This window comes from Ranitomeya variabilis, chromosome 4 (assembly GCF_051348905.1).
Source record: "Ranitomeya variabilis isolate aRanVar5 chromosome 4, aRanVar5.hap1, whole genome shotgun sequence".
Taxonomy (NCBI): Eukaryota; Metazoa; Chordata; class Amphibia; order Anura; family Dendrobatidae; genus Ranitomeya; species Ranitomeya variabilis.
Window position 1 is genome coordinate 54,053,951 of NC_135235.1, and position 25,936 is coordinate 54,079,886.

Sequence of the window (25,936 nt, forward strand, 5' to 3'; positions counted from 1 at the left end):
TTATTATGTTTTAAAAAGAGAAAACACAGTAGTTTGACAGCAAATGGCTTCACCTAACCACTAACCATGAGTGGAGAAAAAGTTTTGGTGTTATCATTCATATTCTCTGAAAAAAGGCCAAGTAAGCTAAAACTTTTGAGCACAACAGTACTTGTACTCCATGAAAAATAGATTTGATCTTGGCCACAGCCTTGTTCTTGTTGGAATATTTATAGAAGTGCTATCAATTAGAGCCAGAACTCATCACACCATTGAAGAGCAGACAACAGTGAAAACTAATGGTACTGAATGGATATGAGGGGAGTAACATTCCACATATTAAACCTCTCCTTTGACCTGGTTTTATTAGACATTGGAATTTATGTGTTAATTATTGTGGCCGTACCGATGCAGCCTTGCTTACAGCTAGATTTGCTTTTATCTGTTTCGCAACGCTTGCCCTTTTTTTTTTTATATATAAAATCCACGTCTAGATATGACATCTCCTTTTCTAATACAATTCTTACTATTTTATTAAACATGAATAAAAGCTTCATGCATTTATTAAAATGTCTACTTCTAAAATAATGATGCTTTCTGAATGCAAATTGTAATGGAAATGCATTACAGAATTGCTGGGGGCTGGTGTTCTGAAAATAGTAAGCTCCATTCAGCAAAAAAAAAAAATAGAAAGGAATTGAAAAAAATAGGAGGAAAAAGCTAGTCTTGAAAGTTGGGAGTAAAGTAATAAGGAATTTATGCAGAATAATGGTAAAGTTGGTATGAATAGTAGCCTTCCACAGCATGTCAGATGCATGTTTAGGATACAAGGCTATTTTCCTAGAAGGATTGAAGATTATCATAAGTTAGAGGCTTTAGTTATGCCTTGTTTCTCAGCAAAATGAGAATATACCCAGCAGTAAGTAAATAAAAAGTAATATAAATATATATATATATTTATATATATATATATATATATATATATATATATATATATATATATATATATATATACACTCACCGGCCACTTTATTAGGTACACCATGCTAGTAACGGGTTGGACCCCTTTTGCCTTCAGAACTGCCTCAATTCTTCGTGGCATAGATTCAACAAGGTGCTGGAAGCATTCCTCAGAGATTTTGGTCCATATTGACATGATGGCATCACACAGTTGCCGCAGATTTGTCGGCTGCACATCCCAAAGATGCTCCATACAAGGCAGGATGGATCCATGCTTTCATGTTGTTTACGCCAAATTCTGACCCTACCATCCGAATGTCGCAGCAGAAATCGAGACTCATCAGACCAAGCAACGTTTTTCCAATCTTCTACTGTCCAATTTCGATGAGCTTGTACAAATTGTAGCCTCAGTTTCCTGTTCTTAGCTGAAAGGAGTGGTACCCGGTGTGGTCTTCTGCTGCTGTAGCCCATCTGCCTCAAAGTTCGACGCACTGTGCGTTCAGAGATGCTCTTAGGCCTACCTTGGTTGTAACGGGTGGCGATTTGAGTCACTGTTGCCTTTCTATCAGCTCGAACCAGTCTGCCCATTCTCCTCTGACCTCTGGCATCAACAAGGCATTTCCGCCCACAGAACTGCCGCTCACTGGATTTTTTTTCTTTTTCGGACCATTCTCTGTAAACCCTAGAGATGGTTGTGCGTGAAAATCCCAGTAGATCAGCAGTTTCTGAAATACTCAGACCAGCCCTTCTGGCACCAACAACCATGCCACGTTCAAAGGCACTCAAATCACCTTTCTTCCCCATACTGATGCTCGGTTTGAACTGCAGGAGATTGTCTTGACCATGTCTACATGCCTAAATGCACTGAGTTGCCGCCATGTGATTGGCTGATTAGAAATTAAGTGTTAACAAGAAGTTGGACAGGTGTACCTAATAAAGTGGCCAGTGAGTGTATATATATATATATATATATATATATATATATATAGAAATATAAATAGCATGTAAGTTTTATTAAACAATGATTTTGATCAAAAAAGCATAAAAGCCATACCACCAGCGCCAAGGTGTACCCAATCGGGACGATCCAATTCACTAATTTTAAAACCTAACCTTGTATCAGATGACCTCAATATAGATGGGGCGGAGCAGGTCCAGGGTCCAAGTATTTCAGTCACCTGCCCATGGAATGCTATATAAATGAAATGCCCAGCTCAAAAAAGGGGAAGTTTTAATATTAGAAAAGGATCATCCCGATTGGGTACACCTTGTCGCAGTGGGATGGCTTTTACGCTTCTTTGATCAAAAACAGTGTTTTCTAAGTACAGTATGTTATTTATATGTACTATTAATATTTACTTACAGCAGAGTATATGTTCATTTTATTTCTAGCTTAGGTTTTGCTTGTTAAATGGTCAGTGTGAACATTCTCCTATACGTTCAATGTGTTGCAACTTATGCTCCGGCTCATTTCCTTTGTTTTGTTCTTGTTTCTTAACAGACAATGTACAAGGATTCAAATTACTTAGAGTCAGAAACACCCATTTCTATGGATTGGCCAGTTGAACAAAAGTTTTGTAAATGAGTATAAAAATAACAAGTACTTTTTAAGCTTCTATTATTACAGGTTCCCCCACCTTTAACTATCAGACTTAGTCCTGGTAGCTCCACTTTCCATCTTGCATGCGATGCCGGAAAGTGCACCATCAGTAGAGTGTGAAGGGGGCTGACTCAATGCTTATTTCAATACCTAAGCTGATCCCCTTCTCTATGGCAAGAGAAGGGGGTTGGCTTTGCTATTACAATAAGCAGTTAGCCTGCACCCTCCACGCAGCACTGATAATGGACCAGCACAAGAAACACTCTCTGGCATCAAGCACAAGTAGGAAGTGGAGTTGCCTAATCTAGGACCGTAGGGGAAGAGCAGGATATCTGTAACTTATTATTTTAGGAAAATTTTAGGTATTTTATTTGATTGAACTATCTCTTTATAGGGAACTTGTCATCTGAGTCATGATGCCCCCCCAAAAACACAGTTTTCAGATTTGAGGATCTGGAAAGAGCTGGGAGGTGGAGCCAGATTACTCTCTGCCTATGGTCTTTGGCCGCCTCTTCCCAGCACCCCAGCAGTTTATAGATAGTTCTCTCCCTATGTACATATGATGGAGAGACCTGTCAATTACCTCTAGCAGAGGAAAGAATAGCCAGTCTAGTGTGATGTCAGGCAATAGTCCAAATATATTTTCTCTGAAGCGTTTCAGATACAAAAATACCAGTCTGCAATTGTGCAACCAGGCTCTGATTCATGTGGTTTGGGTCACTTGATTCAAATGACAGGCTCCCCTTAAGTAATCTATATTGACTCCCATTTAGCCCAGGCATTTAATGACTAAGAATTGACCAGTAGTTGACAAGATGTAGAATAAATCCTTGGTCAGATCTCCAGAAGTTTAGAAATATGAAAATGAAGTATTAAATGGTCCAAAAAAGTTGTTGGCACAGACTTGCAGGAATTGTGAAAAGTAGGAGATGCAGATACAGTATAGGGACAATCAGTTCAGGTGGAGATGAATGATCATCAGTAATGGTAACCTAGTATGCCGACCAGTAGGTGATAGGTAAGTGTATAAAATTGTGCCAAATTTATCATCCAGCATGAGGCCCTGTGATTTAGGGCAATTTTACACTACGCAGGATTAGCAAACCTTCATCGCATTATCAGCCAAATAATAATTCACTAGTACATTTCTATTACTAATTGCATTACATAAACTGAATCTTTCATCTTACAGCTTGGAGACATAATTATTGAAATTGCAAGTAACATCATGTCAGTAAAAGACCAAGTTTTGTGGATGGCACAAAATGAAGCCAAAGCTTGCACCAGAATAGTGCGCTGCGTGGAACAGATTTCTGGGCTTTCATTAAATGGTAAAACACAAGTCTTGTCAAAGGTGAGTATCTTATTTGCTATATTAATTAGCATTACAATAAAATTAAACACGCTGTAGGATTTCTAGGAAAATCTACATGGTTCTTAAGGTACCTTCACACTAAACGATATCGCTAGCGATCCGTGACGTTGCAGCGTCCTGGCTAGCGATATCGTTGTGTTTGACACGCAGCAGCGATCAGGATCCTGCTGTGATATCGCTAGTCGTTGGTTAAAGTTCAGAACTTTATTTGGTCGTCAGATCGGCGTGTATCGTTGTGTTTGACACCAAAAGCAACGATACCAGCGATGTTTTACAATGGTAACCAGGGTAAATATCGGGTTACTAAGCGCAGGGCCGCGCTTAGTAACCCGATGTTTACCCTGGTTACCAGCGTAAAATGTAAAAAAAACAAACAGTACATACTCACCTTCGCGTCCCCCGGTGTCCGCTTCCTGCACTGACTGAGCGCCGGCCGTAAAGTGAAAGTACAGCACAGCGGTGACGTCACCGCTCTGCTGTTAGGGCCGGCGCTCACACAGTGCAGGGAAGTGGACGCTGGGGGACGCGAATGTAAGTATGTACTGTTTGGTTTTTTTTACACTTTACGCTGGTAACCAGGGTAAACATCGGGTTACTAAGCGCGGCCCTGCGCTTAGCAACCCGATGTTTACCCTGGTTACCCGGGGACTTCGGCATCGTTGGTCGCTGGAGAGCGGTCTGTGTGACAGCTCTCCAGCGACCAAACAGTGACGCTGCAGCGATCGGCATCGTTGTCTGTATCGCTGCAGCATCGCTAAGTGTGAAGGTACCTTTACCCGATTACCCTTAGATTACCCTATGCCAATAAAAATGGACCTTGGATTTGTTCCTTCTCTAGATAACAGTGGGTCCAGGTGCTGGACGTATGCAGTTCACAGTATCTTTCTATCTATCTAAAATAAAAATTAAGATTTTATAATTCATCAGGTAGAATCACTGCTGGGGTGCGAACATGTTGAACTTCTTCCCTTCTCTAAGCACTGTCAATAGTGTAGGGTACGAGTTAATGTGATGAAAATGAACAATTTTTACCATAATGAATATTCGTTGGTAAATACATCGGTCCTTTATTAAAAATTATGAGCAGTTTGAACAGCTGTATTGCCAATGTTCTAAAATGTGCACTGCTACTTCATTGAAATGGTCAGTCTAGAGACAGTCAACTGTTCATTGATCTATCGTTATTTATTGTGTACGGCAAGGATACCTTACAGGTTGTGGGGTTGATAAACTCTTAGAAGAATGGGCAAAAGAGCGTATTCATCCAGTAGGTGGAAAAACAAATTGATGACTGACCGTTTCAGCCACAGCTCCTGCCAAAATGTGTGTAAATTCAAGCACACAGAAAATATAGTAGAATGTTATATTAAGAGTTCCATTAATTTGTGGAAGAGAGGGTGATTTGTGTTGTGACCCCAATGGCGAGGGTCTCAGAGAAACAAGTAAGTCTGCGAAGTACAAAAATCCAGCTCATAGGGCAGTGGTAACTGGGTTGACCATATATCTACTCCTAACGCCAACACTAGCAGTAGCCGGGGAACATGCCTACGTTGGTCGCTAGATGTCTCGCGCCAGCCGGAGGACTAACTACCCCTAGAAGAGGAAAACAAAGACCTCTCTTGCCTCCAGAGAATAGACCCCAAAAGTAGGATAGTAGCCCCCCACAAATAATAACGGTGAGGTAAGAGGAAATGACAAACACAGAGATGAACTAGATTTTAGCAAAGAGAGGCCCACTTACTAATAGCAGAATGTAGTAAGATAACTTATATGGTCAACAAAAACCCTATCAAAATCCACGCTGGAGATTCAAGAACCCCCGAACCGTCTAACGGCCCGGGGGGAGAACACCAGCCACCCTAGAGCTTCCAGCAAGGTCAGGAAACAGATTATATACAAGCTGGACAAAAATGCAAACAAAAACAAATAGCAAAAAGCAAGAAAGCAGACTTAGCTTAAACAAGCAGGAACCAGGATCAGTAGACAAGAGCACTACAGATTAGCTCTGATATCAACGTTGCCAGGCATTGAACTGAAGGTCCAGGGAGCTTATATAGCAACACCCCTGACCTAACGACCCAGGTGAGCATACAAGGGATGAATGACATACCCAGAGTCAAATCACTAGTAGCCACTAGAGGGAGCCAAAAGGTAAATTCACAACAGTACCCCCCCCTTAGTGAGGGGTCACTGAACCCTCACCAAGACCACCAGGGCGATCAGGATGAGCGGAGTGAAAGGCACGAACTAAATCGGCCGCATGCACATCAGAGGCGACCACCCAGGAATTATCCTCCTGACCATAGCCCTTCCACTTAACCAGGTACTGAAGCCTCCGCCTGGAGAGACGAGAATCTAAGATCTTCTCCACCACGTACTCCAACTCGCCCTCAACCAACACCGGAGCAGGAGGCTCAGCAGAAGGAACCACGGGCACAACGTACCGCCGCAACAAGGACCTATGAAATACGTTGTGGATGGCAAACGACACCGGAAGATCCAGGCGAAAGGATACAGGATTAATGATTTCCAATATCTTGTAAGGACCAATGAAGCGAGGCTTAAATTTGGGAGAGGAGACCTTCATAGGAACAAATCGAGAAGACAACCATACCAAATCCCCAACGCGAAGTCGGGGACCCACACCGCGGCGGCGGTTGGCAAAACGCTGAGCCTTCTCCTGTGACAACTTCAAGTTGTCCACCACATGCCCCCAGATCCGCTGCAACCTATCCACCACGGAATCCACCCCAGGACAGTCAGAAGGCTCCACATGTCCCGAGGAAAAACGAGGATGGAAACCAGAGTTGCAGAAAAATGGCGAAACCAAGGTGGCGGAACTAGCCCGATTATTAAGGGCAAATTCAGCCAACGGCAAGAAGGTCACCCAATCATCCTGATCAGAAGAGACAAAACACCTCAAATAAGCCTCCAGAGTCTGATTAGTTCGCTCCGTTTGTCCGTTAGTCTGGGGATGGAAAGCGGATGAAAACGACAACTCAATGCCCATCCTACCACAAAAGGATCGCCAGAACCTGGAAACAAACTGGGATCCTCTGTCCGACACAATATTCTCAGGAATGCCGTGCAAACGAACCACGTTCTGGAAGAACACAGGAACCAGATCAGAAGAGGAGGGCAGCTTAGGCAAAGGAACCAAATGGACCATCTTGGAGAAACGATCACATATCACCCAGATGACAAACATGCCCTGAGACACCGGAAGATCAGAAATGAAATCCATAGAGATGTGTGTCCAAGGTCTCTTCGGGACAGGCAAGGGCAAGAGCAACCCGCTGGCACGAGAGCAGCAAGGCTTAGCTCGAGCGCAAGTACCACAGGACTGTACAAATGACCGCACATCCCTTGACAAGGAAGGCCACCAAAAGGACCTGGCCACCAGATCTCTGGTGCCAAAAATTCCCGGGTGCCCTGCCAACACCGAGGAATGAACCTCGGAAATGACTCTGCTGGTCCATCTAGCAGGCACAAACAATCTGTCAGGTGGACAAGAGTCAGGCCTACCAGCCTGAAATCTCTGCAACACACGTCGCAGATCTGGAGAAATAGCAGACACGATAACTCCTTCCTTAAGAATACCCACAGGTTCAGCGACTCCAGGAGCATCAGGCACAAAGCTCCTAGACAGAGCATCTGCCTTCACATTCTTAGAACCTGGTAAATACGAGACCACAAAGTCAAAACGGGAGAAAAACAATGACCAGCGGGCCCGTCTAGGATTCAGGCGTTTAGCAGACTCGAGATACATCAGATTTTTGTGATCAGTCAAGACCACAACACGATGCTTAGCACCCTCGAGCCAATGACGCCACTCCTCAAATGCCCACTTCATGGCCAACAACTCCCGATTGCCCACATCATAATTTCGCTCTGCCGGCGAAAACTTCCTAGAGAAAAAGGCACAAGGTCTCATAGTAGAGCAACCAGGGCCTCTCTGCGACAAAACGGCCCCTGCCCCAATCTCCGAAGCATCCACCTCAACCTGAAAGGGAAGTGAGATGTCAGGCTGGCACAAAACAGGCGCCGAAGTAAACCGGCGTTTTAACTCCTGGAAAGCCTCCACGGCAGCAGGAGCCCAGTTAGCTACATCAGAGCCTTTCTTGGTCATATCCGTCAGCGGTTTAACAACGCTAGAGAAATTTGCGATAAAACGACGGTAGAAGTTAGCAAAACCCAAGAACTTCTGAAGACTCTTAACTGACGAGGGTTGAGTCCAATCATGAATAGCTCGGACCTTGACTGGATCCATCTCCACAGCAGAAGGGGAAAAAATGAACCCCAAAAAGGGAACCTTCTGTACACCAAAGAGACACTTTGAGCCTTTTACAAACAAAGAATTTTCACGCAGAATCTCAAAAACCATCCTGACCTGCTCCACATGCGAGTCCCAATCATCAGAAAAAAACAGAATATCATCCAGATAAACAATCAAAAATTTATCCAGATACTTCCGGAAAATGTCATGCATGAAGGACTGAAAAACTGAAGGTGCATTAGAGAGACCGAATGGCATCACCAAGTACTCAAAATGACCTTCGGGCGTATTGAATGCGGTTTTCCATTCATCGCCCTGCCTAATGCGCACAAGGTTGTACGCACCACGAAGGTCTATCTTGGTGAACCACTTGGCACCTTTAATCCGGGCAAACAAATCTGACAACAGCGGCAAAGGATACTGAAATTTGACAGTGATCTTATTTAAAAGCCGATAGTCAATACAAGGCCTCAAAGATCCGTCCTTTTTGGCCACAAAAAAGAATCCCGCACCAAGAGGGGAAGAAGAAGGACGGATATGCCCCTTCTCAAGAGACTCCTTGATATATGAACGCATCGCGGTATGTTCAGGTACCGACAGATTAAACAGTCTCCCCTTAGGAAACTTACTGCCAGGAATCAAATCTATTGCACAGTCACATTCCCTATGAGGAGGCAGTGCACTGGACTTAGACTCGCTGAAGACATCCTGATAATCAGACAAATACGCCGGAACTTCCGAAGGCGTAGAAGAAGCAATAGACAAGGGCAGGGAATCTCCATGAATTCCATGGCAGCCCCAACTTGACACAGACATAGCCTTCCAGTCCAAGACTGGATTATGGGTCTGTAACCATGGCAAACCAAAAACAACCAAATCATGCATTTTATGCAGAACAAGAAAACGTATTACCTCCCGATGTTCGGGAGTCATGCACATGGTAACCTGTGTCCAAAACTGCGGTTTATTTTTTGCCAATGGCGTAGAATCAATACCCCTAAGATGAATAGGATTTTCCAATGGCTCAAGAACAAATCCGCAGCGCTTGGCAAATGACAGATCCATAAGGCTCAGGGCAGCACCCGAGTCCACAAACGCCATGACAGGATACGATGACAGTGAGCAAATCAAAGTTACAGATAGAATAAATTTAGGTTGCAAATTACCAATGGCGACCGGACTAACAACCTTAGTAAGACGTTTAGAGCATGCTGAGATAACATGTGTAGAATCACCACAGTAGTAACACAAGCCATTCTGGCGTCTATGAATTTTCCGCTCATTTCTAGTCAGGATTCTATCACATTGCATTAAATCAGGTGTCTGTTCAGACAACACCATGAGGGAATTAGCGGTTTTGCGCTCCCGCAACCGCCGGTCGATTTGAATAGCCAGGGCCATAGAATCATTCAGACCTGTGGGAATGGGAAAACCCACCATCACATTCTTAATGGCTTCAGAAAGGCCATTTCTAAAATTAGCAGCCAATGCACACTCGTTCCACTGGGTCAGCACGGACCATTTCCGAAATTTTTGGCAATACACTTCAGCCTCGTCCTGGCCCTGAGACATAGCCAGCAAGGCCTTTTCTGCCTGAATCTCAAGATTGGGTTCCTCATAAAGCAAACCGAGCGCCAGAAAAAACGCATCAATGTCAGCCAATGCCGGATCTCCTGGCGCCAGCGAGAAGGCCCAATCCTGAGGGTCGCCCCGTAAAAAAGAAATAACAATTTTTACTTGCTGAGCGGAGTCTCCAGATGAACAGGGTTTCAGGGACAAAAACAATTTCCAATTATTCCTGAAATTTCTAAATTTAAATCGGTCTCCGGAAAACGGTTCAGGAATCGGTATCTTAGGTTCTGACAAAGGACTTCTGATAACATAATCTTGTATGCCCTGCACACGAGCAGCAAGCTGGTCCACACTTGTAATCAAGGTCTGGACATTCATATCTGCAGCAGACACAAGCCACTCAGAGGTAAAGGGGAAAAGAAAAAAAAAAATGAGAGAGAGAAAAAAAAAAAACTCAGAACTTTCTTTCTTATAATCCCGCTTCTGCAATGCATTTAACATTTAATACGGGCCTGGCAAACTGTTTCTCCCCCAATGGCGAGGGTCTCAGAGAAACAAGTAAGTCTGCGAAGTACAAAAATCCAGCTCATAGGGCAGTGGTAACTGGGTTGACCATATATCTACTCCTAACGCCAACACTAGCAGTAGCCGGGGAACATGCCTACGTTGGTCGCTAGATGTCTCGCGCCAGCCGGAGGACTAACTACCCCTAGAAGAGGAAAACAAAGACCTCTCTTGCCTCCAGAGAATAGACCCCAAAAGTAGGATAGTAGCCCCCCACAAATAATAACGGTGAGGTAAGAGGAAATGACAAACACAGAGATGAACTAGATTTTAGCAAAGAGAGGCCCACTTACTAATAGCAGAATGTAGTAAGATAACTTATATGGTCAACAAAAACCCTATCAAAATCCACGCTGGAGATTCAAGAACCCCCGAACCGTCTAACGGCCCGGGGGGAGAACACCAGCCACCCTAGAGCTTCCAGCAAGGTCAGGAAACAGATTATATACAAGCTGGACAAAAATGCAAACAAAAACAAATAGCAAAAAGCAAGAAAGCAGACTTAGCTTAAACAAGCAGGAACCAGGATCAGTAGACAAGAGCACTACAGATTAGCTCTGATATCAACGTTGCCAGGCATTGAACTGAAGGTCCAGGGAGCTTATATAGCAACACCCCTGACCTAACGACCCAGGTGAGCATACAAGGGATGAATGACATACCCAGAGTCAAATCACTAGTAGCCACTAGAGGGAGCCAAAAGGTAAATTCACAACAGATTTGTGCTGCAAGTTTCATGTCCGCAATAAAAATCCAATATGGGGTAAGGGGTGTCTGCGTGGTTTATTCCTAATGCGTTTTAAAATTAACAAACTTCTCCTGAAGAAACTTGTTAACTGCGAAACGCGTTGACAATAAACTACATAGTCACACTGTTACCACATATTGGATTTTTATTGTAGACATGAAACCTGCAGCACAAATCACCTTTTCTCACAAGATCATTAATTGTTTTTCTCTGATTGAGCAGCCGATCAATTGGAACCCATTTTCTGGAGTGACAAAGCGATATCTGTAGAATGTTCCATTCTTAACCCTTCATCAGGCACAACTCATCAGACAGGCACAGCTCAATTAGTTTCATTTGTCTCTCCTCTCCAAATTACCAGAAAATCTCATCTCCCCCTTCCCAGTTATTTCCTGCCTTTACATGCTCTTTGAAACCTGATCTCACAGTGTTACAGCAGACCTTGTGGAGAGCAGATCTGACCTTTGTGGCTTGTCAGGCTCAATATGCCTGAACTCGTCACACATTTGAAGGTTAGTATTTTCTCTTTTTATTCATCCGAATTGTTTATTTACCTTGTTTTATGAAAGAATAATGCAAAGTTTGTGGAAATAAGTAGGATTTTATTAGAAAAAAAGAGGGTGGCCTCTCAGGCACATTGTGCCCTAACACGTGTTCTCTCTCTCTCGCTTCGGATTCTCTACTGGAATGCCCAATGAAATGTAAGATTTATCTAACCTTCTTCATGTTGAAGAAATGAAGAATCTGCTGTTAAAAATGATGATGAGGGACGCCCCACACTGAGTGAAGATTTAGGGGAAGAGTGTGACATTTCATCTCAAGATGAGGTGGAAGAATGTAAAAGTGATTTAGGAACAGAGTAGGATGGTGGGGAGACTGATACAGATGAGCAAGATATACCGTAGATAATACCTATTATTTGGGCAAACATAAAAAGTCCTTGTATGAAGAAAGGACGTAGAAGCGCAACAGCGTGAAACGGCCGTCGATATTTGTACACTCCATTACCCATTCTCCCGTTGAAGATGTTTTAACCGTTTTTCAATAAAGGATGGATTTTCGCGACTGGTGGGTGCCACCCACTTCTTTCTTCATTTAAGGACTTTCAGTGCTGTTGCTTTCCTGGTGGGCACCCGAAGTCTCAAGTGTAATATACCTGCAGTGTAGTTATACACCTTATAAAAACGTTTGGCTACAGTGGTAACTAGCGGTGCGAATCACTTTCTTTCTTGCTTGGGTGCAAAAATAATAAGACCAAGTGGAGCAAGAAGCCACTTGTGTTAGGCGAAACACCAAGCGCTGGTCAATGGTCATCTTCTTCGCAATGTTGAATGTGGGTGGTATCCATTCACAAGTGATTTACCTCAGCAAGCAACTGGAACTACTGCATAGAAGAATTTACCTGAAAACATTGGCTAATGAACTGGTGAGTGGAGAGCTACGCACAAGAAGTCTGAAGACGAGTGAAATCCCTCCAGCCTGCAAGTCCGGCTAAAAAGAGTTTATCACCAAGATGATCGAGAAAAATCACCACCTCTCCCTAAAGACGTAGATGCACCACCTGCACCGTTGAAACTGGTGGCAGAAGGATGTCAAATTATAAAATAAAAAAATGTCACAGCGCGATCTGCCAGTCCCATGCAAATATGACCTGCCAGCCTTGCTTCTCTAAGTGTAACTGCGTTTCTTCTGCTCAATACATAACCTCTGAATCTGAGTGAATAGTAATCAAGTAGCACCTAAGTGCAATATCATAAAGTTTTTTTTCCTAATTTTAACGTTTAGTAAAAATTGTGTCATGAAAACCAGAGACTATTTGGTAGCAGTTGAGAGATTTGGTACTTTATGTTTTAATAAATGTTTATAGTTATTAAAAAAAAATGTTGGCATCTTATTTTGTGTACTCTCTTTTAATACATCCCCATGAAGGTCACTGATTACTTTTAGAATCCTGAAATTGAGATAATTAAATATTATAGATGGTTTTATAAGCCGTGCCTGTCAGGCGCACTGCTCCTGAACTAGCGAGTGCCAGAGGTGCGCCTGACGGAGGGTTAAAGGGAACCTATCACCCCGTTTTTTTCGGTATGAGATAAAAATACTGTTAAATAGGGCCTGAGCTGTGCATTACAATAGTGTAGTTTGTGGACCCCGATTCCCCACCTATGCTGCCGAAATACGTTACCAAAGTAGTCATTTTCGCCTGTCAATCAGGCTGGTCAGGTCGGATGGGCGTGGCTTCTTCCCCCAGATATTGCGTAGTTTTCCGTTGGTGGCGTAGTGGTGTGCGCATGTCCAAGGTCCCCAATCCTGCACGGGGGGGTGAAAATAGCAGCGATGTCCGTTATTCCATTGGTGGTCGGTGGGCGCGGCCATCTTCCTTTGGCCGCGCGTGCGCAGAAGCGGCGCTCTGCTGGCCGCGGCTTCAGGAAAATGGCCGCCGCGATCTCCATCTGCGCACGCGCGGCATCCCGCGGCCATTTTCCTGAAGCCGCGGCCAGCAGAGCGCCGCTTCTGCGCACGCGCGGCCAAAGGAAGATGGCCGCGCCCACCGACCACCAATGGAATAACGGACATCGCTGCTATTTTCACCCCCCCGTGCAGGATTGGGGACGTTGGACATGCGCACACCACTACGCCACCAACGGAAAACTACGCAATATCTGGGGGAAGAAGCCACGCCCATCCGACCTGACCAGCCTGATTGACAGGCGAAAATGACTACTTTGGTAACGTATTTCGGCAGCATAGGTGGGGAATCGGGGTCCACAAACTACACTATTGTAATGCACAGCTCAGGCCATATTTAACAGTATTTTTATCTCATACCGAAAAAAACGGGGTGATAGGTTCCCTTTAATTGCATATTGCCAGTTGTAAAGTTTAGTGAAAGACTTTTTTCCTAGTAATGAAAATAAATCGTAATAAAACAACCTACTTAAAATGTTTTCCAAGCTTAATCAAAAAGTATTTATTAAGTCTGATCTCAGGCCCACAGTTACATAGTTATACAGTGAAGAATGAAAAAAGACAAAGATCCATCAGGTCCAATATTTCTCCACCAGTTATACATTCTGTATCTCTAGATATATATATATATATATATATATATATATATATATATATATATATATATATATATATATATATATATATATATATATATATATAACCCACAATCCTCATAAAAGCTGTCGTAGTGTCTGCCATTACTACCCCTCGTGGTCAGGCATTCCACAGTCTGACTGCTCTAACTGCAAAGAACCATTTCCTATTTAGTTGCTGGAATCACCTTTTCTCCGAACATAATGAATGCCCCCTGGTCCTTAGTATGGTCTTTGGAAGGAATAAGTCATGTGCCAGTCCTCTGTATTGACCACACATGTATTTATACATATAAGTGGCTTGCAAAGGTATTCACCCCCTTGGCTTTTTACCTATTTTGCTACATTACAACCTGTGTTTGTAATTCGATTTGTGTGTGATGCACCAGCACTAAGTGGTCTAAATTGGTGAAGTGAAGTGAAAAAAATATAGCTAACATAGAACAAAATGTTAAAAAACATAACAGAAAAAAGCTACAGCCTAACTAACACCAGGTCAGATTACCAATGCACTCAGCAGGATACTCAGAAGTAACTGTGTGACTGACGTCCTGTGCAAGCGCCACCTGAGTCCATGAATTGGTGGGATTATGGGTGGGTGGCTGTTTGCATCAGTATTTTACACCTGTGCTGCCCCAGCCTTTATCATGGGGGTTTGCTACATCCTGCTAAGTGCATTGGTAATCTGACCTGGTGTTAGGCTACTTTCACACTTCCGTCGGTACGGGGCCGTCGCAAACCGTCGGCCCGACGTACCGACGGACATTGTGCTAAATTTAGCACAACGTGGGCAGCGGATGCAGTTTTATAATGCATCCGCTGCCCATTGTGATGAGCGGGGAGGAGGGGGCGGAGTTCCGGCCGCGCATGTGTGGTCGGAAATGGCGGACATGTCACACAAAAAAAGTTACATTGAACTTTTTTTGTGCATCGCGTTCGCCAAAACACGACGGATCTGTCGCACGACGGATGCGATGTGTGCCCATCCGTCACGATCCGTCGCTAATACAAGTCTATGGGCAAAAAATGCATCCTGCAAGCACATTTGCAGGATCCGTTTTTTGCCCATTACGATGGATTGCGATGGAGCCCAGAAGACGGAAGTGTAAAAGTAGCCTTAGTTGGCTAGGCTGTATCTTTTATCTGTGATATTTTTTTGAGGAAAAAATATGTGCATATGTATTCACCTCTTTTGCTATGAAGCCCCTAAAAATTTCTGATGCAAGCAATTACCTTCATAAGTTCCATGCTTAGTGACAGGACATCTGTTATGACCCCAATGGCGAGGGTCTCAGAGGAACGTGGAAGTCTGCAGAATACAAAAATCCAGCTCATAGGGCAGTGGTAACTGGGTTGACCATATATCTACTCCTAACGCCAACACTAGAAGTAGCCGGGGATCATTCCTACGTTGATTCTAGATGACACGCGCCAGCCGGAGAATCTAGCTACCCCTAGTAGAGGAAAACAAAGACCTTTCTTGCCTCCAGAGAAGGGGACCCCAAAGCTGGATAGAAGCCCCCCACAAATAATGACGGTGAGGTAAGAGGAAATGACAAACACAGAAATGAACCAGGTTTAGCACAGAGAGGCCCGCTTACTGATAGCAGAATAAAGAAAGGTAACTTATATGGTCAACAAAAACCCTATCAAAATCCACACTGGAAATTCAAGAACCCCCGAACCGTCTAACGGTCCGGGGGGAGAACACCAGCCCCCTAGAGCTTCCAGCAAAGGTCAGGATATAGATTTGGAACAAGCTGGACAAAAATACAAAACCAAAACAAATAGCAAAAAGCAAAAGGCAGACTTAGCTGATATAACTGGAACCAGGATCAGTAGACAAGAGCACAGCAGACTAGCTCTGATAACTACGTTGCCAGGCATTGAACTGAAGGTCCAGGGAGCTTATATAGCAACACCCCTAACTAACGACCCAGGTGCGGATAAAAGGAATGACAGAAAAACCAGAGTCAAAAAACTAGTAACCACTAGAGGGAGCAAAAAGCAAATTCACAACAGTACCCCCCCCTTAGTGAGGGGTCACCGAACCCTCACCACGACCACCAGGGCGATCAGGATGAGCGGCATGAAAGGCACGAACTAAATCGGCCGCATGAACATCAGAGGCGACCACCCAGGAATTATCCTCCTGACCATAGCCCTTCCACTTGACCAGGTACTGAAGCCTCCGCCTGGAGAGGCGAGAATCCAAGATCTTCTCCACCACGTACTCCAACTCGCCCTCAACCAACACCGGAGCAGGAGGCTCAGCAGAAGGAACTACAGGCACAATGTACCGCCGCAACAAGGACCTATGAAATACATTGTGAATAGCAAACGACACAGGAAGATCCAGACGAAAAGATACAGGATTAAGGATTTCCAATATCTTGTAAGGCCCAATAAAACGAGGTTTAAATTTGGGAGAGGAGACCTTCATAGGAACAAAGCGGGAAGAAAGCCACACCAAATCCCCAACGCGTAGTCGGGGACCCACACCGCGGCGGCGGTTGGCAAAGCGCTGAGCCTTCTCCTGTGACAACTTCAAGTTGTCCGCCACATGATTCCAGATCTGCTGCAACCTATCCACCACAGAATCCACCCCAGGACAGTCAGAAGGCTCCACATGACCCGAAGAAAAGCGAGGATGGAAACCAGAGTTGCAGAAAAAAGGCGAAACCAAGGTGGCGGAACTAGCCCGATTATTAAGGGCAAACTCAGCCAACGGCAAGAATGTCACCCAATCGTCCTGATCAGCAGAGACAAAACACCTCAAATAAGCCTCCAAAGTCTGATTGGTTCGCTCCGTCTGTCCATTAGTCTGAGGATGGAAAGCAGACGAAAACGACAAATCAATGCCCATCCTACTACAAAAGGATCGCCAGAACCTGGAAACGAACTGGGATCCTCTGTCTGACACAATATTCTCAGGGATGCTGTGCAAACGAACCACATTCTGGAAAAACACAGGAACCAGATCGGAAGAGGAAGGCAGCTTAGGCAAAGGAACCAAATGGACCATCTTGGAGAAGCGATCACATATCACCCAGATAACGGACATGCCCTGAGATAGCGGAAGATCAGAAATGAAATCCATGGAGATATGTGTCCAAGGTCTCTTCGGGACAGGCAAGGGCAAGAGCAAACCGCTGGCACGAGAACAGCAAGGCTTAGCTCGAGCACAAGTCCCACAGGACTGCACAAATGACCGCACATCCCTTGACAAGGAAGGCCACCAAAAGGACCTGGCCACCAGATCTCTGGTGCCAAAAATTCCCGGGTGACCTGCCAACACCGAGGAATGAACCTCGGAAATGACTCTGCTGGTCCACTTATCCGGGACAAACAGTCTGTCAGGTGGACAAGACTCAGGCCTATCAGCCTGAAATCTCTGCAACACACGTCGCAGATCCGGAGAAATAGCTGACAAGATAACTCCATCTTTAAGAATACCAACAGGATCAGCGACTCCAGGAGCATCAGGCACAAAGCTCCTAGAAAGAGCATCGGCCTTCACATTCTTTGAACCTGGTAAATACGAGACAACAAAATCAAAGCGGGAGAAAAACAATGACCAGCGGGCCTGTCTCGGATTAAGGCGTTTAGCAGACTCGAGATACATCAGATTTTTGTGATCAGTCAAGACCACCACACGATGCTTAGCACCCTCGAGCCAATGACGCCACTCCTCAAATGCCCATTTCATGGCCAACAACTCCCGATTGCCCACATCATAATTTCGCTTGGCAGGCGAAAATTTCCTAGAGAAAAAGGCACAAGGCTTCATAACAGAGCAACCAGGGCCTCTCTGCGACAAAACGGCCCCTGCCCCAATCTCCGAAGCATCCACCTCAACCTGAAAGGGAAGTGAGACGTCAGGCTCGCACAAAACAGGCGCCGAAGTAAACCGGCGTTTCAACTCCTGGAAAGCCTCCACAGCAGCAGGAGCCCAGTTAGCTACATCGGAGCCCTTCTTGGTCATATCCGTCAAAGGTTTCACAATGCTAGAAAAATTAGCGATAAAACGACGGTAGAAGTTAGCGAAGCCCAAGAACTTCTGAAGACTCTTAACTGACGAGGGCTGAGTCCAATCAAGAATAGCTCGGACCTTGACTTGGTCCATCTCCACAGCAGAAGGGGAAAAAATGAACCCCAAAAAGGGAACCTTCTGTACACCAAAGAGACACTTTGAGCCCTTGACAAACAAAGAATTTTCACGCAAAATTTTAAAGACCAACCTGACCTGCTCCACATGCGAATCCCAATTATCAGAAAAAACCAAAATATCATCCAGATAAACAATCAAAAATTTATCCAGATACTTCCGGAAAATGTCATGCATAAAGGACTGAAAAACTGAAGGCGCATTGGAGAGCCCAAAAGGCATCACCAAGTACTCAAAATGACCTTCGGGCGTATTGAATGCGGTTTTCCATTCATCACCTTGCTTAATGCGCACAAGGTTGTACGCACCACGAAGGTCTATCTTGGTGAACCACTTGGCACCCTTAATCCGGGCAAACAAGTCAGACAACAGCGGTAAAGGATACTGAAATTTGACAGTGATCTTATTTAAAAGCCGATAATCAATACAAGGTCTCAAAGATCCGTCCTTTTTTGCCACAAAAAAGAATCCCGCACCAAGAGGGGAAGAAGACGGACGAATATGTCCTTTTTCCAGAGACTCCTTGATATATGAACGCATAGCGGTATGTTCAGGTACCGACAGATTAAACAGTCTTCCCTTAGGAAATTTACTGCCTGGGATCAAATCTATAGCACAGTCACAGTCCCTATGAGGGGGCAGTGCACTGGACTCAGACTCACTGAAGACATCCTGATAATCAGACAAATACTCCGGAACTTCCGAAGGCGTAGAAGAAGCAATAGACACAGGCAGGGAATCCTCATGAATACCACGACAGCCCCAACTTGAGACTGACATAGCCTTCCAGTCCAGGACTGGATTATGGGTCTGTAACCATGGCAGCCCTAAAACGACCAAATCATGCATTTTATGTAAAACCAGGAAACGTATCACCTCGCGGTGTTCAGGAGTCATGCACATGGTAACCTGAGTCCAATACTGCAGTTTATTTGCTGCCAATGGTGTAGCATCAATACCCCTAAGAGGAATAGGATTTTCTAATGGTTCAAGAGTAAATCCACAGCGCTTAGCAAATGAGAGATCCATGAGACTCAGGGCAGCACCTGAATCTACAAACGCCATGACAGGATAAGATGACAGTGAGCAAATCAAAGTTACAGACAGAATAAATTTAGGTTGCAAATTACCAACGGTGACAGGACTAACAACCTTAGCTATACGTTTAGAGCATGCTGAGATAACATGTGTAGAATCACCACAGTAGTAGCACAAGCCATTCCGGCGTCTATGAATTTTCCGCTCATTTCTAGTCAGGATTCTATCACATTGCATTAAATCAGGTGTCTGTTCAGACAACACCATGAGGGAATTTGCGGTTTTTCTATCACATTGCACCGAATTAGGTGTCTGTTCAGACAACACCATGAGGGAATTTGCGGTTTTGCGCTCCCGCAACCGCCGGTCAATTTGAATAGCCAGTGCCATAGTATCATTCAGACCTGTGGGAATGGGAAAACCCACCATAACATTCTTAATGGCTTCAGAAAGGCCATTTCTAAAATTAGCGGCCAGTGCACACTCGTTCCAATGTGTCAGCACGGACCATTTCCGAAATTTTTGGCAATACACTTCAGCCTCGTCCTGCCCCTGAGACATAGACAGCAAGGCCTTTTCTGCCTGAATCTCAAGATTGGGTTCCTCATAAAGTAAACCGAGCGTCAGAAAAAACGCATCAAGATCAGCCAATGCCGGATCTCCTGGCGCCAGCGAAAAAGCCCAATCCTGAGGGTCGCCCCGTAAGAACGAAATAACAATTTTTACTTGCTGAGCAGAATCTCCTGATGAACAGGGTCTCAGGGACAAAAACAATTTACAATTATTCACGAAATTCCTAAACTTAAACCTGTCTCCGGAAAACAGTTCAGGAATCGGTATTTTAGGTTCTGACCTAGGATTTCTGATAACATAGTCTTGTATGCCCTGCACACGAGTAGCCAGCTGGTCCACACTTGTAATCAAGGTCTGGGCATTCATGTCTGCAGCAAGCATAGCCACTCTGAGGTAAAGGGGAAGGAGAAAAAAAAAAACTCAGAATCTTCTTTCTTATAATCCCTCTTCTGCAATGCATTAAACATTTAATACTGGCCTGGCAAACTGTTATGACCCCAATGGCGAGGGTCTCAGAGGAACGTGGAAGTCTGCAGAATACAAAAATCCAGCTCATAGGGCAGTGGTAACTGGGTTGACCATATATCTACTCCTAACGCCAACACTAGAAGTAGCCGGGGATCATTCCTACGTTGATTCTAGATGACACGCGCCAGCCGGAGAATCTAGCTACCCCTAGTAGAGGAAAACAAAGACCTTTCTTGCCTCCAGAGAAGGGGACCCCAAAGCTGGATAGAAGCCCCCCACAAATAATGACGGTGAGGTAAGAGGAAATGACAAACACAGAAATGAACCAGGTTTAGCACAGAGAGGCCCGCTTACTGATAGCAGAATAAAGAAAGGTAACTTATATGGTCAACAAAAACCCTATCAAAATCCACACTGGAAATTCAAGAACCCCCGAACCGTCTAACGGTCCGGGGGGAGAACACCAGCCCCCTAGAGCTTCCAGCAAAGGTCAGGATATAGATTTGGAACAAGCTGGACAAAAATACAAAACCAAAACAAATAGCAAAAAGCAAAAGGCAGACTTAGCTGATATAACTGGAACCAGGATCAGTAGACAAGAGCACAGCAGACTAGCTCTGATAACTACGTTGCCAGGCATTGAACTGAAGGTCCAGGGAGCTTATATAGCAACACCCCTAACTAACGACCCAGGTGCGGATAAAAGGAATGACAGAAAAACCAGAGTCAAAAAACTAGTAACCACTAGAGGGAGCAAAAAGCAAATTCACAACAGACATCCCCCTGTGTGTATAATCTAAGTGCCACATGGTCTGTCAGTATATACACTTCACCTTTTCTGAAAGGCCACAGAGGCTGCAACACCAACAAGCAAGATGCACCACTAACCAAACACCATGGAGATCTCCAAACAATGCCATGAAGACCAAGGAGATCTCCAAACAACTCCTTGTAGACCGAGGAGATCTCCAAACAAATCACTGACAAAGTTGTTGAGAAGAACAAGTCAGAAACGCAGCGGTTTACATTCCGCAGCATGTCACTTCTTTTGTGCAGAATCGCTGCGATTTTGCACACATAGGAATGCATTGATCCGCTAACTTCCCACATGGGGCTGTGCCCACGATGCGGGAAGTAAGCAGATAATGTGCAGATGGTACCCGGGGTGGAGGAGAGGAGACTCTCCTCCAGGCCCTGGGAACCATATTAGTGTAAAAAAAAGAATAAAAATAAAAAATAATGATATACTCACCTCTCAGCGCTGCACGCGGCCGTCCGGTCGCAGGGTTGCTGTGCGAGCAGGGCCTGAGATGACGTCGCGGTCACATGACCGTGACGTCACGAAGGTCCTTCTCGCACAGCATCTTTGGAACCGGACCGCCGCGTGCAGCGCCGGGGAGATTGGGACGTCAGAGGGTGAGTATATAACCATTTTTTTTAACATTACTATTGATGCTGCATATTGCTGCATATGCAGCATCAATAAAACCCGCAGCGGAAACCGCAAGACAAACCGCGATAAATCTGCAGGGATAACCGCAGCGGTTTTGCCCTGCAGATTTATCAAATCCGCTGCGGGAGAACCTGCAGAGGACCCCGCAAAGTGTGCACATAGCCTCAGCCTGGGCAAGGAGGGCCTTAATCAGAGAGGCAGCACAGAGACCAAAGGAAGCCCTGAAGGAGCTGGAGCATTCCCAAACAGTGACTGGAGTATCTGTTCATATGACCACAATAAGACGTACATGCCATATAGAGGTGGACAATAAACTTGGGTGGGGCATATAGTATATGTATAAATAGTGAATCCAAAGCAGTATGAATACATATACCAGCCAGACTTATGAAAAGAAGACCATTTGGAAAGACATAAATACCAAAGAAAAAGAGTCAAACTAATTGGTGAAAAATCACAGTGTACTTGTAAATAAAGAAACTTTATTCCAAGCATGGTTGGCACAATGGTGGCACTGCAAGAGATAGGTGCACACACATCACAGAAATACTTACAATAATTATATAAAACAGTGTGTAAAAATGGTTGTAACTGAGCACTACAACAGGCAAGTGACAACACATCCGCAAGACCAAGATATAAAGTGAAAACACGATGATTATGTGTGTAATGCAGTACAGTACATGAGAGTATAGCACCACAGATATAGTTGTGCAAAGGGGGAAAGCAAAATTATAACAGACAACGAAGAGTAAATGCTAACAGTGTAAGTATGTATGTTCCTCATACAAGCAATGTAAATTGATCCTGCCGATGCAATCTACAAAGTTAATGTCCTATTCGGAGCAGGATTGTGGCTATGGGAATAAAGCTAAAGGGAGCAGTAACATGTCAGTGAATATGTATGCTCCACAAGGAAACAATATGGATAGCTCCTATCTGTATAGTCTATATGCTAGATTCTCTGCCAGAGATAGAATTATATCCAAAGGAATGTAATGTAGGGAGCACTGACAGTGTCACATTGAAGTATGTGGGGAAAAAAGAAATACACCATCGTTGAAAGCTGAAAAAGCACACAGTAGCTGTGAAGTCCAGTCAGTATGTGTGGTGCCCACTCCATAGAGGTGGCCTTTGTGGAAGAGTGGGCAGAAAATAAGCTTTTACTTACACACAACAATTGTAAGACTTGCTTTGTTTATGCCAAACGACATGTGGGAGACTCTCCAAGTATATGAAGGAAGGTACTGTGGTTAGATGAGACCAAAATTGAAATTTTTCTCTACCAAGGTAAAAGCTATGTCTGGCCGCAAACCAATACAGCCCATCACCCCAATAACACCATCCCCACAGTGAAACATGGTGGTGGCAGCATGATGCTGTGGGGATGTTTCTCGGCAGCAGGGACATGGAAAATTGTTCGAGTCGAGGGTAAGATGGATTGTGTGAAGTACAGGGATATTCTTGAGCAAAACCTGTTTGAGTCTGCCGTGATTTGAGAGTGGGACAGAGGTTCATCTTCCAACAAGGCAATAACTCAAAGCATACTGCTAAAGCAACACTAGAGTGGTTTAAGGGGAATTTATGCTTTATCTGAGTACCCTTTTCTGCCTAACAATTATGGCACCCTATTGTGCCATCATGTGATAAATAGAAGCAATTGCTTATTCGATATATGCAATGCGAGCAGATTAGGGGCTAATCCTTTTTAATCTTTCACCTATAATATCTTCTTTTTTTTAAATATTCAATAAAAGTTATGTTTTATAACCTGTTAGTGAGGGTTACACAATGGGTTTCTGTTTTCAAGTTAGTAGTAATATATACCTCCCAGGTCATTTGTACCCCATTAGTTTTTCTGTTTAAGTGGAAAGGTGTAAATGTAGTGGAGTGGCTAGTCAAAGCCCAGACCTTAATCCATTTGAGAATCTGTGGTCAGACTTGAAGATTGCTGTTCACCAGAGGAAACTAACTAACTTGAAGGATCTGGAGCAAGTTTGCTTTGAGGAATGGTCAAAAATCCCAGTTGCAAGATGTGAAATAGAGATTTATCCACAGCGACTTGCACCTGTAATTGCTACAAAAAGAGGCTCTACAAAGCACTGACTTTAAGGAGGCGAATAGTTATGCACACTGTAGTTTACAGTTATTTTCATTTTGTCCCCTGCTTCACAATAAAAAGAAAACTAAATGTTCACAATTGTAGACAGACATGTTATTTACATGAACTGAGACAACCCCTCAAAAAAGTGAAATTCCATGTTGAGAGGAAGCAAAACATAAAATGCCATGGGGTGGTGTGGAGGGTTGAATACTTTTGCAAGCCACTGTATATTGTACTGTATTTTTTCTTATCTAAGCAAGCCCAACTTTTCCAACTTCTCATCATAATAAAGTCCTTCCATCCTTCGTATTAACCTAGTTGCCCGTCTTTGCACTGACTCTAGCTTCCGAATATCCATTTTTAAATGTGGAGTCCAAAACTGGATCCCATATTCAAGATGTGGCCTCACCAGTGATTTATAAAGGGGTAACAATACATTGGAGTCACATGATTTTATTTCTCCATCAAATACAAAGAACTGGAATGTCAACCATAAACCTTACCATATTGTCCAACATCAATGCTCAACCTTATTAAAGGTCTGGTATCTTGTGTAGTTGACAGGGTACCTTATCGTAACAGCAAGTATGAAAGTTTGTCCCCAAAATGATAGATAATAAAAGTTTGATGACTGGGGGTTCGACCACTGGGACCCACACTGATCACAATTAGTGGGCTACCAGAGTCCACTGTATCCTCATGGACATGGAAAGCTAAATGTCAGACAATATATTCTTTCTGCACATGATACAATAGATGCTTTCCAGCTTCAGCAATAACTTGGCTGACCTCAACTTTCAGCAAAGTCGTTTAACTGATGCTTGCTATCAATTAACCTGGTAATTGGGCTATAATGGTATGTAACTTGCCTCTAAAGTGTTTTCACATCATAATACTACAGAGAGCCATTTGCCTGTATGGTTTTGATTATGATAAAAGAGGGCAGAGGTAGCCAAGCAGAGGATATGCTTAGCAGTTCTTTTTTCAGCTTCATCTCTGCACTGCTAAAACGAAATGCCTAGAACTGTGAGCTGCCGACATTGATTAGACCCTTAGAAAGCCGCAAAATCCAATACCAGTGTTGACTCCTCATTTCTGGCCATTGGAGTTTTCATAACCTTCTGGTTTGCATTAACCTTTCATTTTTTTGCACACACCCAATGATTCATATATTTAATATTTACTTTATAGATTACACCCTATATTAGAAGAATATTTCCATAGGGTTCTTAAAAGGATAAAGGCAGATGGTAAACATTAAAATAACTTGTTTTCAGGAATGCTGGATGCATAGAATGCAAGAGAAGGTGAAAGTTTAAAAAAGTAATATTAAATTCCCTATGTCGTAGATTATTGGTAATACCTAAACTTTTAATATCCCCTCAATAGGGGGTTCATTTGCTTGAATCACCCCAGCGCTCAAATAGGACTCCACCTAAGGATGAATAATAGCACAAAGATCTTCAAAACCTGAGATTTCGAGATTTAGGCAAAGGGTGTGTCTAGGGTTATGAGATTGATGACTTATCCTTGGGATATGTCAACAAAAATCATACTGGTAGGGTCGAACATCCATCACTACCAACAGCAAGCATGTCCCGTGGTTGTGACATAGACCTTGTAAGGAGCCAAGATAGTTCCATAAGTAGTGGCCCTTCTCAGCTACTGCAGTCTGTTACCATTTGATGAACTGCAGTACCCGAGAATAGTCACTGCACAGTGTACGGAGCTGTGTTTTTTTAGTTCTGTGTACTGTGCACATGTGGCAGTCATGAGATTTGCTAACAGAAGATAATGGGAGTGATTAACTCTTTACAATAACAGTAATTTTGACCAGAGGTGCCCAAACTTTTACATGCCACTGTAACCTAAACATTTCCTAAGAGAATATTCTAAAATATTTTTTTTTCTAATTTGGTAATTTTGTGCAATCATATCAGGATATGTTAAGAGA

At 43.9% G+C, this 25,936-nt stretch overlaps 1 protein-coding gene across 1 annotated transcript in view; it reads left to right on the plus strand.

The window, feature by feature from the left end:
- The window catches only part of ADGRA1 (adhesion G protein-coupled receptor A1), an 847,935-nt gene that overhangs the window by 263,096 nt on the left and 558,903 nt on the right, over nt 1–25,936 (plus strand). Inside the window, exon 11 of the mRNA XM_077258539.1 lies at nt 3,732–3,893. Within this exon, the coding sequence (XP_077114654.1) occupies nt 3,732–3,893 (162 nt within the window). The remainder of the gene's footprint in view (nt 1–3,731; nt 3,894–25,936) is intronic.